At 38.3% G+C, this 16,418-nt stretch overlaps 2 protein-coding genes across 3 annotated transcripts; both read right to left on the minus strand.

Moving 5' to 3' along the window:
• Nucleotides 1-870: 870 nt before the first annotated feature.
• On the minus strand, nt 871-5,809 carry srsf1b (serine and arginine rich splicing factor 1b). 2 transcript variants are annotated; one of them, XR_007425132.1, is made up of 6 exons: nt 5,676-5,809; nt 5,350-5,546; nt 3,835-4,016; nt 3,465-3,637; nt 2,201-3,022; nt 871-1,509 (listed from the first exon to the last, which is right to left on the minus strand). XR_007425132.1 is itself a non-coding variant. In XM_049466516.1 (5 exons), the coding sequence occupies exons 2-5, from the start codon at nt 5,541-5,543 to the stop codon at nt 2,834-2,836; spliced, it is 738 nt and encodes a 245-aa protein (XP_049322473.1). In that variant the 5' UTR covers nt 5,544-5,546; nt 5,676-5,809; the 3' UTR covers nt 871-2,833. The 2 variants fall into 2 exon arrangements, 1 of the variants encoding a protein (XP_049322473.1); XM_049466516.1 differs by having other exon boundaries at nt 871-3,022.
• A 2,989-nt stretch (nt 5,810-8,798) lies between these two features.
• Nucleotides 8,799-16,362, minus strand: pigs (phosphatidylinositol glycan anchor biosynthesis, class S). The gene is made up of 12 exons (XM_007259618.4): nt 16,292-16,362; nt 15,800-15,939; nt 14,454-14,565; nt 14,273-14,362; nt 14,062-14,153; nt 13,715-13,952; nt 12,557-12,699; nt 12,327-12,441; nt 11,697-11,842; nt 11,212-11,312; nt 10,902-11,112; nt 8,799-9,994 (listed from the first exon to the last, which is right to left on the minus strand). Exons 1-12 carry the CDS (start codon nt 16,308-16,310, stop codon nt 9,716-9,718), a joined length of 1,686 nt encoding a protein of 561 aa, XP_007259680.4. The 5' UTR covers nt 16,311-16,362; the 3' UTR covers nt 8,799-9,715.
• Between the last annotated feature and the right edge of the window lie 56 nt (nt 16,363-16,418).

Consider the following 16,418-nt stretch of genomic DNA (forward strand, 5'->3'; position numbering starts at 1 on the left):
TTTATCATACAGTAGAAGACATTTGTTTAAAAATAAAGGTTTTAACAGCCACACATTGTAGAGCATGTCTAGCTAGCTTTATTAAAAACTTAATAACTATGTAATATTTATAGCCTTTAATAATAAAAAGTCAACTTTATATTATATAAATTGTGGAAATTAGTTTAGTGAAGGTGGCCGCTTTCTTGGAAAAGTAATAAAATTGTCTGATCACATTTTTAATTTTGTGTATTACACATGTTTGCAACTATCAAGTGTATTACAGATGAATGATGTTTTTTTCGGGTACTTTAAATTTTAAACAAACTGCTCCCTGTAATTTTGCGTGTTGTTCTTTTATGTTTTGTATTCCCAGAGAACAGTGATTACTGAAAGCCTGGAAAATTCTTAAGTTTTGTGTACGAAGTTGATCTGAGCTGCAGAAATGGTAGACTGTATATGAAGAAGGGTCCTCTATGAGCCATTTATGAGATATTGCTCAAGAAAAGCTTCTTAAGTACTGGAATGCAGCTTGTGATTTGGAAGCAACATGTATATGTTTTATTCAACATGTATATTAAAGTTTGCTTTATTTTAGCATTAATTTCTTACATTTTCCCAACAATTCATTAAGTTTCTTAAAGTTGGAGCGAGGCCTGATAGTGGGTGCTAGAGGTGTGTTGTGTTTGGGATACATCATAGTAGGCTTTACAACCCACCATGGACAGCACAGTGGACGGTAGCAATAGTGACCAGTCATAACTGGTGAGAATTATCCGTGCAAATAGTCAAGCAACTGTCAGAAATCGCACGCGCACACACAATACTTCTTGTCTCAAGACGTGCATGTCAGTTTCTCAATAAAAAAAGCAAAAAAGAGAAACCCACTCATTTGCAGGACTTCCAAACTTTATTTAAAGGCAGAGGGAAAAAAACACTACAAACTAGAACTCAGAAATAGCCAATTCAGAATATAACCCACCAAATTCAACACAGCAAAATGCCTAAAAATGCAGAAGCTCATTGTATAGTTGAATCCCTAAATTAACTACAAAATATCCCTCAAAATTAGTCTCCCAGCCCACCCTCAAAAACCCTAAAACACCCTATTTACCAAGATCCTCATGTGGATTCCATCCAAAGCAACTGATCCGGCCTCCTGGTTCCTGGCTTTGCTCCATCTTACCAAAAACTCATCTCATAAAACAAAAAAATGCAGGATCCCTTCAGTGTGCATCTTTGGTTTGGCTCCACAAAAAAAAAAAAAAAAGAAAGAAAAATTTGTTCTACAAAAGCCAATTGAAAAGCCAAGTTTTCCGCTTTTTGTTAACTCCGTTAAATGCGGTTTGGCGAGGGAGTGTGGGGCTGGGTTTGGGATCCTCTCCTACGGTTCCCGCTCCCGGTAAATTGATCCCGCTCCATGTATGTATCCATCCTTATCCTAATCCTAATCCTGCTCCTGATCCTGAACTGATCCAATGATCCGGCTCCAAGGATCGGGAAACAGTGAGCCCCTTCTCCAATCCAAACCTTTGAATACCAGCAAAATCAAAAAGAGGGAGGCAACAAGTTAGAATCATAGCTAAATCAAAACACTTCTGTGTGCAGCTATTAATGCTTCTAAGAAATAATCATAGGAGCGGTATTGTTTGTTTCTTACTCAAAGCATAAACAATATAAAAAGGTATCAAAGTATGATATGCTCCAACACAAATCTTTAAGCACCACACTAACAATATTATATTGGTATAATCTCGCTGACAAAAAAAGAAAACATGTCCTTACTGTATTAGTAATATACATGGGTACAAACACATGAGGCAAACCTTCTTTCAGTATCTATTGAATGTGTCTGTTTGGTTACATTACAGTGGCACAGTCCCAGTCCAGTTCAGATGACGAGCAAAAAGCCTTGTATTTTGAATAAGCAAAAATCACAGTAACTTTAATAATAATAAAAAAAAAATGCTGTCCTGATGAATGCACGAGCATGACAACATTCAGACAAAGAACACATGCATGCTTGGCAGCAACAACCATGAGAAAAGGTAAAAAGAAAAAGGGAAGGGGAATTGTAAAGGGTGTGTAAATGGTAAAGCAAAAATATAAGTGTTACTTTACTAAAGAAAGTTATAACACTTAAAAAAAAAAAGTCTAAGGGGGGGAAAAGAAAAACAAATCCTGTCATTTTTAAAGTGACTTAAGCCGCTTGTTTTCATACCATTGCCAAAATTGAAATGCCTGCTCCTCCTCCTCCAAAAACGCTTTATCCTAATATGAATGAACTGTGCTTGACAATCCTGTATTCCAAAGCTTTCTTTAATCCTGCTCCTCTGTTGTCTATAGAAAGACACACGAAAAGGTAAAAATAGAACAGTTTTGCAACAAAAAATCCTAGCCAACAAAATAAAACCCCAACTTTCCCCAACCCCAAAAAGCCCATTTTTAACAAGCATACAGTGACAAATTCCTCAAACATGACATTTTATGCATTTTAACATCTACCAAATGAACCAATGACGGGTATGAAAATCCAGTTAAAATGTGGATGCAGAACAGAAGACACAAAAGGGAAAAGATAGGATGGGAGAATAGACAGGATAGAACACTAGGAGGGGGAATTAAGAAAAAAAGGAAGGGGGGGACATCCACTTTGCTGCTGTTAGCTAAATGATTAAAAATAAGGAGAGAGAAAAAAAACAAACAACAAAAAAAGAAGTATTTTTAGGAAAACTCTGCTGCAAACCAAACTGGGCCATGGGGAGACAAAACAAGTCAAGAGGGCGATGAAGTACAACAGTGGGTCCAGCAGAGGGCGACACAGGATGTATGGTTGTGGCTGTAATGTGGGTGCTTAGGTGCGGGATCGAGAACGGCTGTGACGTGGTGAATAACGTGGAGATCCTCTGCTGCGACGTGGAGAGTAGCTGCGGCTGCGACTGTTGCTCCGGCTCCGACTTCTGCTGCGGCTGCGAGAACGTGAGCGCCCGTAACTTGGGCTGCGAGGACCATCCACCTTTACACGGATGTAAGCTGTCTCACCCTGGGAAACACATAACAGACCACTTTCTAACAAGGTACAAGAAAAAGTAATTCAGGAGACCACTTGAAGACTTACCATTTGTAGACCTAAAACAGAACTTTTTTTATTTTTTTGTGCAATTTCCCCCCCAACAAAAGCTAAGCAAATTCAACATTAAGCAAGAAAACTCCACAAATGTTAACTACTGTTTTGGGATAACACCACAGGAGTGGCAGACCAATATCTGTTACAGTTTTTGTGTGGCAAATGCATGGGCCAATGGCAAAATCACTTACATTGAAGTGAGCATCCTAAGCCATTCCTTGGATCCTCCTAGTCCATGTGGGTCCACCATGGGATCCTGACATCAATCTTACCTTGATATATATTCCAATCCTTAAGCTATGCCCTGTCCTGTCCTGTCCTTCCCAATGGCGGTTCCTATTGAGAAACTCAAACCTACCTCATGTGACCGGAACTTAGTGTTATCCAGCTTTCGAACAGCGTAGGTCATGTCTTCTTTGCGCACAAACTCCACCACACCGGTGCCATCTCGGAAAACATCAGCGTAACATACATCACCTGCTTCACGCATGTGATCCTTCAGGTCCTGCCAGCTTCCGCTAGGAGGGAGTCCTGCGTAAAAACAAACGTATTAATACCATAGCAAAGAGACTTTATCTTTAAGCTTTCTTAAGCTGCATGTTTATCCAAAAATAAAAGAGTACTGGGTATAGAAAAGAGCGAAAAGCACAAGTTAAAACAGAAGAGGTACACAGGCACAAGACATATCTCGTTTTAAAATGATCCGTCACACCACAGACTAAACTGACCTGAAACAATGACCCTGTACTCAGAGCGTCTGGATGGAGGGCCATATCTGCCTCTGGGGGCACCAACTCCCCCTCCCACTCCACCTCTTCCACCACCCCTGCCACTCCTGGGGAACTCCACTCGCAAGCGGTATCCATCATAGTCATAGCCATCTCGTCCATACACAGCATCCTCAGCATCTCTGGAAAGAGAAGGAAAACAGGTGGAACTGTTAGTGACTCATATAGTCAAATGTTTAATGCTGACAAGCTGTATAAATGAACAGGCATGTCAAGAATCCTATTGCAGGTGTCTGAATATAGCACAATTCATTTTAAAAGAATGTACAATAAATTTACGGGAAAACTGGTTTGATAACTTATCCTTGACATAAGAATGTTCATATATCTTAAGATTGTGATGAGATGGTTTAAAGTATTAGGTCAAGATATAATCTATTACTTAAAGCAAAAAAAGTAAACTTTACTGTTTACTATCCCTCATAAGAGCGTCAGCTAAATGTCAGAAATGTAATGTTCAACAACCCATTTATATATATAAGTCACAACAATAGACTAAATCATGATTTTTTTTTGTATGCTGATACTTAACTGTACTTTTGGAAAGAGGACAGTAATAATGGTGTACTGTTGTTTTACATCTGTTTTTACCATACTTTATCACCACAGGCTAGTTTTAAAGTTATTTTTAAAGTTTTAAACAAAGGCTAGTGTAGCTCAATATATTTTACATTTAACAGACTGAAAAAAAGGAAACATGCCATTAGCTGTGTGTATTGTGTTTGAGAGAGAGAGAGAGAGAGAGAGAGAGAAAGAGAGAGAGCATAAACTTCAGCATAAATAAAAGGTTAAATAAATCTATGAACTTATTTATTAAATTTAATTCTTTACATTTATTTATTCATACATCTAGATAACCTACTTAACTCAAGAGCAAGCATTGATGTGTTTTATCGCTAATTTCGGGTTTGCCATATCTTATAATACAGAATAATGTCGCCAACATTTTGCATATCGTGAACGATATTATACCTTGAAATATCGTACCATATCAGACTACGCTTATTATCACATCAGGGTACTACTTTTTTTTACTAACTGTTTTTAGCAAAATAAAAATTAATACTGTTCTCTAGAGACAGATTATATCTGTAGGTATCATTCATTTACCTTAGTCCTGTGTATATGGAGATATTTACAGTGCATTATTAGTATCGTGACATTCTGGATCATTGACTTCTGTTACAAATATGATAACATCCTAGTATTTTTTTTAATAAATCAGGTGTGGAATATCATAATGTGCAATAATAAAATGTAATTTTCATTTTATTACAGTAGTGTATTTTTTTTTAAATCCAGTGCTTTGTCATATCGCCAAGAGTATCGATATCGTGAAAATACCAATATTGTAATATTATTTTAGGACCATATCGCCCACCACTATGCTAAATACTCCATCTCTCCCGCCCGGCTGTTGGTTGGTGCTGAGGCCGCGTTGCTGTGTTTTGTTACCTGGGGTCATCAAACTCAACGAAAGCGAAGGGCGGTCCTCCTCTCCGGTTCTTCAGGTCGATATCACGAATTGCCCCGTATTTGTAAAACACGTCCTCGACGTCCTTGGTGCGAATATCGGGGGGTAAATTTCCCACATAAATCCGACAGTCGTTGTTTCCCGCAGGACCTCTGATCACTCCGCCGCCAGACATGTTCTAACAAAAATGAACAAAAATAGCCTTTACACTTCACCAAAACACAGCTTAATACGCGCTCGCTGCAGCGGGAAACACCGCTAATAGTAATAAAAGTATGATATTATACAAAGGTAAACGGGAATCTACCGAAAATAAACTTCCAACCAGGCTGAAGAAGAAAACACGTCTCTTAAAATGGCGCCGTCTCTCTCCTCAGCTCGGCGGAAAAACAGCGCCTGCGAGCGGCCAGAGAGTCGCTACAGCGGAGATTACGCACTAAATGTGTCCGGGACTCGGTACCATAGACATCATATAGGTACACCTACAGGGGGCGCTTGAGAGAGAGATCATAATTAGTGGATTCTAATAGAGTAACTGAGCAAAATCGCAGTTTATAAATGTTTCACATGTCTTACTCTGAAAAATTTAATAAATTACCCAACACAGAACAATATAAAAATGTTTAGTGTAGATTACATAATTTTAAAGCTTTTAAACTCCAGTTATAAACGTTTTAAACTCAGTGTTCTGTTTGGCTATCTCTAGCTCTCTCAGCTCACCAACCAGTCAGCGCACAGCAGCACTAATGCTAGTAAAATGGAAATATACAGAAATATGTTATTTGCTTTTTTAAAATAAAATACTTTATTTTATTTTTTTAAAAGTAAAGGAATACAGGTGCTGGTCAACGAATTAGAATAATTTGAAATTGTGCAATCATGAAATTCTTTGAATGCATTTTTTGTGCAGAAAGCAAATCAGGTGTTCACCGCACCTGTCCTACTCGTTAGACTAATCACAGAACTCGTTTTTGAATTTGCTCAGCTGATCTTTCCAAAAGGCCCATTTAGGCCATTTAACTGTGACACTGTTGTTTTATTGAATTAGAATAATGGAGAAACCGTTTCATTGAATTAGAATATTTTTTATTATAATTACAATCATCACTTTCTCAGTATTTTGTGGCTGCCCCCTTGGCTTGTATGACTGCCTGAAGTCTCCGCGGCATCGATTTGACCAGCTTGTCGCAAGTTTCCGCACTCACAGCTTCCCAGGCAGTGGCGATGTTCTGCTTCAGTTGGTCTAGCGTAGTAGGCTTTCTGTCGCGAATTTTCCGCTTGACGATGGCCCAAAGGTTTTCAATGACATTGAGGTCAGGCGAGTTGGCCGGCCATGCCAAAACTTCAAGCTGTTTTTTAGTGAACCAATCTTTGGTCGACTTTGCCGCATGAGCCGGTGCAAGATCCTGTTGAAATATGAAGTCTTCTTCGCCGAACTGTTCCTCAACAGTCGGAATCAGGAACGTTTCCAGAACATCTTGATATACGGCAGCATTGACAGTCTTCTTGAGGAAGCAGAGTTTCCCTACACCTCGAGCGGACATGCATCCCCAGACCATAACGCTCTGGGGAAACTTGACGGATCTTTTCACGCACTCGTGGTTGTAGGTTTCGCCACCACGACGCCAGACACGAGGACCTTGGTCACCGAAGGAGATGCAGAAGCGTGATTTGTCACTGAAGACCACTTTCTGCCAGTCTTCAGCAGTCCACACGCCGTGTTCTTTGGCCCACTTCAGCCGTTTCTCCATTTGTTTCTTGTTCAGCATCGGTTTTACTGCTGGAACGCGAGATTTGAAGCCGAGTTGGCGCAGACGACGGTAAGTGGTTGATCTGGAGACGTCAGCGCCGGTCTGCTTGTTCCACAAGTCGGTGAGCTCGGACGTGGACTTGAACCGGTTGCTGACTGCGATCTTTCTCAGCTGCTTGTTGTCGCTAGCAGAAGTTTTTCGGACGCCGGAACAGTTGGTGCGCTTGCTGCAGTTTTTCTTGAGAGCTTTGCAGACGGAAGACTGGCTGATGCCGAGCTGCTCAGCAATTTTAGTTTGGGTCAAGCCTTGTTGGCAAAGGGCTTGAATTTCAGCCACTATTCCGGTTGAGAGGTCGCGCTGCTTACCCATGATTGATTTTACAACTTAGAAATTCTACTCAACCCTGACTTTATACTGCACAGTGAACACTCTTTACAGAAAACAAAAATTCGAGCATTTATTCTAATTCAATGAAACGGTTTCTCCATTATTCTAATTCAATAAAACAACAGTGTCACAGTTAAATGGCCTAAATGGGCCTTTTGGAAAGCTCAGCTGAGCAAATGTTTTTCCAGGTAACGAGTTCTGTGATTAGTCTAACGAGTAGGACAGGTGCGGTGAACACCTGATTTGCTTTCTGCACAAAAAATGCATTCAAAGAATTTCATGATTGCACTATTTCAAATTATTCTAATTCGTTGACCAGCACCTGTATTTTAAGTTTTTGTCTGTTTATCTCATAGACTGGTTTATCTCCATTCACTGAGGAATTACTCGCGGGCCACTCTAGCGGTTTAAAGTCATTTACTGATATAACGGTGGAAACAGGACATGGGCACACGCTCCCTAAACTGGCTCTTATACGTATTAGTATGGAGCCTCTTAATTAATATCATGTAATAAGTAAGTCGTGGGGACACCTTAGAGGCTCAAAAGATTAGTGAAGTCAGGACGGATGGACTACACAACTCAGGCAGAATAATCCATCAAACAAATAATTCTACACACAAAATGTGCAATTTAAAAATGTTTCGTTAAGAGCAAGTTTATTTGTAGTAATTGATTATCCTAGCTGAGTCATTTCAGATTCCACAGTAGTTGGCTCTCCAGGCTGTGTCAAAATAATGGGCCCAAATAATGTGGGATTATGTCCGGGATTAAACTGAAATTTATGCGCTGTAGCGCACGTGTATCACTTAGAAAGCACAAAGCATTCTGACAGATGTCAGACATGGGTTACATTAAGATTTGGTTCACAGAAGATAACAGAGAACCACAAACAGCTTTATGAGGTTATTTAGACACAGTTCCATTTGTACCAAATGTGCTCTTATTTTCAATTGTAAAAATATTCATAAAAGTTCATAAACAATAAAAAGGTCCCAATGGTGATCTGTCAAAATCTAAAATATTAGGAGAAGATTATTTAAGGATTAAGAGTCATAATATTAAAGCCCACAGATGTACATTCTTAACAACAGTTGCACAGAAATATTCAAACCAATGCATTAAGTAATAATTATAATTGTGTGGTGTCCAAACATTAACACATGTCTTACAAATCTAGCTTTTGATCATTCATTATATTTATCTACCCAGTGAAGAAAGACCTGTACATGTGCCTGAACATTTTCTGGGTATTTTAATGCAGAAATTAAGTAAAGATGTATTTTACAACCTTAAATTGATTTCTTATTTATTTATAACATTAAAATAATAAATATTTCACAAAAACAACATTTCATAAGCCTGCACAAGATTGTGTGGGGGGGAAATCAGTAGTTACAAAAGAAAAAGGTTTCAAATTATATCAACTCGAAAGGTGCTCGGCTGTACAGTGTTTTCCTTCCAGTCATATGAACAGTGTTATTTAACACTAACGCATTATACAGGTACAGTATAGAGGTTTGTCAGGTTTCCATGTTTTCATAAGTCTAATGTTAACAGGTCTAACATTGTTAACAATGTTAACAGGTCTAACATTATTGCATTCATCACTGTGTATAATAATATAATTCCACTTTCAGTATGAAATCTGCTTTTTCACACAATCATTCCCTATGCTCCTCTACTGTACATAACCAAAACCAGTTGCTACTAGTATTTAGACCCAGTTTTAACACCAAAATGAGCAGAGGCCTTGCCCAAGAGACTTTTTGGATTAATCATGTTCCAATGAAATTTTTTGTACAGAAACTGCTCATCCCAATATACAGTACAGCAACTGCAGGGCAGTTAAATGCAGTTGTAACACCATCTGATATAAATGTTGGTATGTACAGTGAAACGGTGTGTAGAGGGCTTCTTATGTTTATAAAAACTACCACAGCAACTTTCTGCTTTACTAGATAATGTAACTGGGAAATAAAACAGATGTCATTTAGAATTGTGAATGAGCTTAATTTAAATAAGCACTAACTTGACTTAATCTCAGAAAGAGTTAGAAGAACTCAGACAGGCCTTAGGGGAGTAATGTCTGCTGATCTGGTGTAACGGAGGAAGGGGAATGAAAAAAAAAAAAAAAAAACAGTGCATAGAAATAACAGCAGTCCCAGACAACCCAGTCCTTAAATCCCCAGCTTGTGATTGGCTGTCTTCAGTCTTTTTTGGCAAGTTTTTCTGCACGTCTTTGCCTGATCTCACTGGCGATCTTCAGCAGCGACAGCATGATGGGCACGCACATCGGCAAGAACAGAGGGATGTAGATGGCAAACTTCTGATCATCAGGAAAGTATAAAAGATGCAGGAGAGAAGGATCGAAAAACGCCCGCTCAGAAGCTAATATGGCTTCCTTACTGTACTGCAGGGCAAAGGCCAAATTCCCGGCCTCCAGCTCAGCCACTGCTGCCTGCAGAGACGTCACAGCACTGGAAACCTGCAACAGAATGAGCTGCTTAGATACAGAAAACAACTCACAAAACAGTGCTACCTGCCTAAAATACACCTAGCATTTTGTTGCTGTGGCACAAGGACTTTTATCTCCTTTACTGTTGTTTTTTCATGTTTTGACACTTCACCAAAATATTTTGATAAAAAAAAAATGGCTTTGAGAAAAAAGGTGTTTTTGTGTGACAACAATGATATAAAGCATGAGCACAATACTTACATTTAAATAAATAAATCTCACAACTTACATTTTACACCAGGTTATGCAAGTTAATGCAATTTATCAAAGAAGTTCAATATAAATTTATATTTTGGTGCAGTCATTGTTAATGCATGATATTATTCTAAAAAATAAATTTTCTAAAGCAAATTAATCATTTGACCAAGATTACAGAGCCTGGTGACATATTTGGTAATATAAAAACAGCATCTTTACTATTAAGTTCAGAAGGTAACTATAGAATGCTTATATTCATACTGAAATATGGATTCAATCTTGTAACTAACCCTCTTCCTTTTCTAAAGGTCTCTTTTACACTTTTACTCAGCATAATAAAAGATTCTAGTTAAAAAGACAGTATATATTATAATACAATAAAAAAGGCACACTGTTGGCCAAGTCTTTACCACATTACACAATTATTTTTGTCTCTCTTTTTATTTTAATTACAATAATATTGTACATTTTGTGATTAATATTTTTTATGTATAACTTTTTTTTTTTTTTTTTTTACAATTTTAAGAACTATTACTTTTCATTGTATATAAATGCCAGGCAGTTTAATGTCTGAAACTTAACTGAACATAAATTAACTTATTTTTATTAAGAACTTTATTTATTTAGAAAATTTAGGCAGATATAGCTAAACAGCTTCATGTCAGAGCTCGATCTTTACCTGCTGGGCGATGTTGTCGTTGATAACGATGTTGCCGATCTGGTCGAGCAGCTGGGCGAGGGAGGTGATAGTGGTGCTCGCCGTGGCCACATTCTCCACACTGCGGCTCCACATCAACCGGTCCAGCTCCCAGTCTGCCAGACCTGCACTGCCTGGACTCTGCAGCACAAAACCGGGGGGAGGCTGAGTCTTCTGCACTCCCAGCATCAGCCTGAGAGAGAGGTAGAGAATTATATGATTAAACTGCAAGGAGGCTAGTGACCATATTATTAACTCTTCATGAGTATCTACATAAAAACACATTACACACCTTAACTGTGCCAAAAAGACACCCATTACTTTCGCCATGTTGATGTTGATATCCACAGGAAATTCAGCCTCAGGTTTGTACATATCATTCACGTTGTACACCTGAAAGACCCAAACAGAGGAATAAACATCAGCTAAAAGATGATCATTTGAATACTTTAAATACTACAGTTAAGAGTATAAACAAACAGACTCAGACTTTGCTGCTATGTAAGAAATCATAGTATGCTGTTTATATGACTACTTAAATTATAATATAATATATAATTATAATATATTATAACATTAAATAAAATGTTATTAATAATTAACAATAATTTATTATATACAATAAAATATATAATAATAATAAAAAACAACTTAAGATATTTAAAATCTTTAAAACTTCAAATGTTTTTTTTTTTAATCACATGCAGTTCAACCCTTATGATTAACTGCATGAAAAAAATGGTTTCAGATTTTTTATTTATTTATTTAATACCATACCATAATGCCACCCCAGCGTGGGCTGTGAAAGGCGTTGGAGGTAACCTCCTTCTTGCTGTGGTCTCTGATGAAGAGAGGAGAATGCTGGGCATCAGGCACATATAGGAGGAAGTTCAGCACAGGGTTTGAAGATGCAGCATTGGAGCCTACAGAAAAAAATAAAAAGATACCGAATGCAGCTTTTACTGTGTTTGTTTCAATTTCAGTCATGGAAAATGGAAAACATACACAGAGCACAGTTTTCATCAGCCTCACATACATGTCTGAGTAAAACACAAGATAAATAATATATAAATTATTACAGTATAACAGTTGCAGCAAGAAAAAATAGCTGACAAATGTCAAAATTCTTATTCATGTTTAAGAGGAAGGTACAATTCACTAAAGTTTGACTATAGATTTCAGGCAAACAAGCCATTTTTTTTTAATTATATGATGTGATATAATGAGTCTGGTTTAATATAAGCAGGAACATGAGCTAACATGATTAACATTGACTCTTAAGGTTGTGCTGGAAAAGCAAATCCTTAACATATAACTTTCAATGCCATTAAAGTGAATGTGGGCTTCTTTAAATGTTCACATATTCTTATTAAATCAATATGCTGAAAGGCAAAACATCATTCTCACCTAGTCTGGCCTCCACAGGATTGATGACATGAGCCAGGCTGTCTGCGTTGAGAGTGTAGGCCGACACACTGCTGTCAAAGCGAGGGTTGACCCCCAGCACTGCATAGTACAGGATCTAAATAGGAGATTTGGCAGAATGGAACTGATAGGGCATACTTGCAGCAACATTTTAAAGAAAAGCTCTTTATATTTGAAATGGTGAAAGATTTAAAAAACTTATTTTTAAAAACCTGAGAGTCCACTGAGAAATTAGCCAGTGGAGAGAGTTTGTCCAAGAGAGGCTGGATGTAGCTATGAACGCCCCCCTCGATGTCCCAGTGCAGCCTGTGTGACTTTGGGTCAGGGTTCAGGAGACTGAAGGTGATTTCATAACCTAAAGTGCAGGAAAAACAATATAGACAAGATTTAAATACAGGACAAAATGGAGCCTATTTGTGATGTAGACTGAAAACATTTGGGTTTGACTTTAAAAGATGAATATGTGCCAAAAAAAGAGAGAACATTTTAGCTTTCATTTCCAGGTAGTAACGTCTGAATCTGATACACAGCTCAGAAGATAGTATGAAATATGCTGCCATGGTAAATAAATATTTTTAGAATTTTGAAGTTTTAACAATTTTATGACACACGGATCAGAACAATCTGCATTTACCAAAAAATGCATTATTATTAATTATACATTACATATTACAGTACAAATCAAATGAGTTATTTTCCCAACTATTATATATTTTTTTATGTTTCTTGGTCTTTGGGATGCATGCACGGTGACAGATACTCAGACCCAGGAAAATGTACCTAGTGGAACTATGTACCTTGGGAACTATTATCCTAGTAAAAGTGTAGAAAAAAACATAAAAAGCCCTGAAAAAATATGAGAGACCTCTAAAAAAAAATCATACATTTCTTTGATTTTACCAAATTGAAAACCTCTGGAATGTAATCAAGAGAAAGATGTATTATCACAAGCCATCAAACCAAGCAGAACTGCTTGTATTTTTGCACCAGGAGTGGCATAAAGTTATACAAAAGCAGTGTGTAAGACTGGTGGAGGAGAACATGCCAAGATGCATGAAAACTGTGATTAAAAAACAGAGTTATTACACCAAATGTTGATTTCTGAAATCTTAAAACTTTATGAATATGAGCTTGTTTTCTTTGCATTATTTCAGGTTTGAAATATGAGATTATTTCAGCCGATTCTCATTTTCTGCAAATAAATGCTCTAAATGACAATATTTTTATTTGGAATTTGGGAGAAATGTTGTCCGTAGTTTATAAAATAAAACCACAATGTTCATTTTACTCAAATATATACCTATAAATAGCTGAATCAGAGAAACTGATTCAGAACTGATTCCAGAGCTGTATATGGACAGATATCACACCTGGACTGGACTTTATGGCCCTCATGCTGTCAGCCAGTCTCTCCTTGCTGACTTGGCCGATGCGGATGCGATCACTCAGGGCAGCCAGAATGTCCGGGTGGCTGAAGGACATGGTATCGGCCACTTGCTTGACCTGAGGCTCCAGAGAAGACAGCACCTCCTTTAGACCAGCAGCCCCCTCAAATGGAGCAGCACGCAGCAGAGCAGTGCGCCGCTTCCCAACATACACCTTCATATCCTGAGAGACAGCAGAGAGAAACCTGTTACACAATAATTTAAAGAACAAAGGTTCCCTCATTTCTTAAATCCCACCTTAACAATTGGAATAGTGTATGTGCATGTCTTACCGCTGGCAGCAGGGTGGAGCTTTCAGGGATGATATACACCACCACAGACCCACAGGCACTCTCACTAAGCATATGCAGGGACAGATCTGCCTCTGTAGAAAGGAAATTCAAGCAAAGCATGAAGGCAGGTATTTCTATCATCATGCTTAATCATTACTAATCACATGACAAGATAAAACAGTGTATACAATTCAATGTAATATTTTTCAACCTTCAGCACTGGGTTGGTTCAATGCATCTTCTTCCATGATAGTAGCGGTGCGGTACTTGGTTTCATATCTGTACCGCAGCATGGTCTTTCCTGAAGTAGAGAAGATAAGAGGGGTGATCATAACATGCTCATTTTTGCTGACATTTCTTGTAGAAATGTAGAAACTTCGTAATCATCTTACCATCTACTTGATTCTCCTGCTCTCTGGTCTGACTGAGCGGAACCTTTGACTGCAGTTCAGGGCTCAGCGTTCCTCGAGAGAAGACCACCTCTATCTCAACACTTAACTGGAGCTATATACACAGAAAGATTTTGCAGAAAGTATTGCAATAAACCATTTTAAGACATTGACAGAATAATACAAAAATAGCTTAATTATAAGAGTCCATGGAATTTAATCTTAATATAACTGGTTTAAACAAAGTTTAATCTAAATAATCAGTAACCAGTATGGAGGTTCGTAGGAAATAGACATAATGTAATCTATGTGTCAAAATGTCTAATTTTCCAACATTTTTTCTAAAAACCACAAGTATTATTAGGGAGTTTAACATCTTTTTCCTTTGCTACAGCAACATCTTCTACTCTTCTGAAAAGTTTTTTTTTGTGAGCAATAAAAAGGTTTAAATCCTTCATATACAATAAATTCACTGTATTACTGCCCAATGTCTAAGGGCTCTAATCAATATTTGGTGACAGATGGCTTGTGGATGCTTTTCTAAAGAGGTTATATAAGCTCAAAGAAAGTCAAGCTAAAGACCATTTTTTGCTTGGTAGCTGGTTTGAGATGGTCTGAGATGGTCTAAGCTGGTCCTTGATGGTCAATGTGGTTGAAAAGCTGGTCATCCAGACAAAAACCTACCCATACATGCTGGGAGGCTATCTGGTAACCAGATGCTAATCAGCATATTGTGTTGATTTTAATTCTGGTCATGATCAGTCTTGCTGGCCAACTAGCTTGGTCAAGTTTGGGTAACTATATTGGTTATCTAACCAGCTAGCTTGATAGCATGTACAGGGCATACAGAGGATTGAAATTACATTACTCTCCATCCCAAAGTTACAAGTACAATAGTGTTGGCGGGGGGGGGGGCATGCATGAACATTAAAAATGAGGTGTAAAAGCTTAAGGCTGGTAAGGTGAATGAGTGCATACAGTTCTTTAAATGTCGCAGTTGTAAGGGGAACTAAAGTGGGTATGACAGTGCAAGTGGAAGCAGTAGTGCAGGTATGGGGTGTGAGTGCATGTCAGTTCTTGAAAAAAAAATCAATTTCTGTGTTGATTTCAGTACTAAGTTGCAGTACTGTGTTAATGGAGGGGGGGGGGTGTCAGAACGGAGATTTGGTTATATTGATTATCTAGCTAGCTTGGTCTGGTTGATCAAGGCTTATATACCAGCGAAACAATTAAATTAAAATAAAATCAATGAGCTCGTCCAGTAGCATGATGAGCTGGCTATTTTGTTTTATGGATACTCTGAGCCCATATTGCAGGTGTATCTAATAGTATAATGACTCAGAATGTACCTGTAAGGAGTCGAGCTCGCTGATCTGTGAGATGGGCAGCCAGGCTCGATAGGTCTCGGTGGTCTTCCACCACAGAGGGATCCCCAGCAAGATGACCACAGCTGCGATGGCCAGGGCAGCATATTTGCCTCGCTGCTTTTCTGTATTTTAGAGTATAAAATGCGCAATTGTGAACACATGAGGTGCGCATAATAACGGGAAACAGCAGAAACACAGCGTAATAATACATACACTATATAAACAAAGCTACCAGAACCCCCACACTGATTTCCCTTCAGCTTCAGCAGCAGCAGCAGCAGCAGACCCAGCCCTACGGGAGCTTCTGTAACTAGTGTTTAGCTAATTATTACAGCTTCAGTTTACTAAAGACACGCACACACAAACATTCTCATACACTAAACACACCCAGTACAAACTCAATACCCCGCGTTATAAACCTCAATAAAGCCTCTAATGCAGAAAAAAATGCAGTAATATTAATAAATGACTCGCCTGCCTCGATCGATGCCATGACTACAGGAAACTACTACCGGGGCCTGACAAAGCGCTCTGGCCAATCAGAGCAGAGGAGAGGCGGAGTTATGAGTCTACGGGTACCCGGGAAGGACAAATAACGTAA

This window comes from Astyanax mexicanus, chromosome 17, assembly GCF_023375975.1.
Source record: "Astyanax mexicanus isolate ESR-SI-001 chromosome 17, AstMex3_surface, whole genome shotgun sequence".
NCBI lineage: Eukaryota > Metazoa > Chordata > Actinopteri > Characiformes > Acestrorhamphidae > Astyanax > Astyanax mexicanus.

Coding starts and splice junctions, on each gene's coding strand:
- srsf1b (XM_049466516.1), bottom strand. CDS start 5,543: ATGTCTGGCGGCGGAGTGATCAGAGGTCCTGCGGGAAACAACGACTGT. Junction 4,017..5,349: donor GTTGAGTTTGATGACCCCAG/GTAACAAAACAC, acceptor TTCTCTTTCCAG/AGATGCTGAGGATGCTGTGT. Junction 3,023..3,464: donor CTAAGTTCCGGTCACATGAG/GTAGGTTTGAGT, acceptor TGTGTTTCCCAG/GGTGAGACAGCTTACATCCG.
- pigs (XM_007259618.4), bottom strand. Junction 12,700..13,714: donor GGCCATAAAGTCCAGTCCAG/GTGTGATATCTG, acceptor CCTGCACTTTAG/GTTATGAAATCACCTTCAGT. Junction 12,442..12,556: donor ATTTCTCAGTGGACTCTCAG/GTTTTTAAAAAT, acceptor TCTCCTATTTAG/ATCCTGTACTATGCAGTGCT.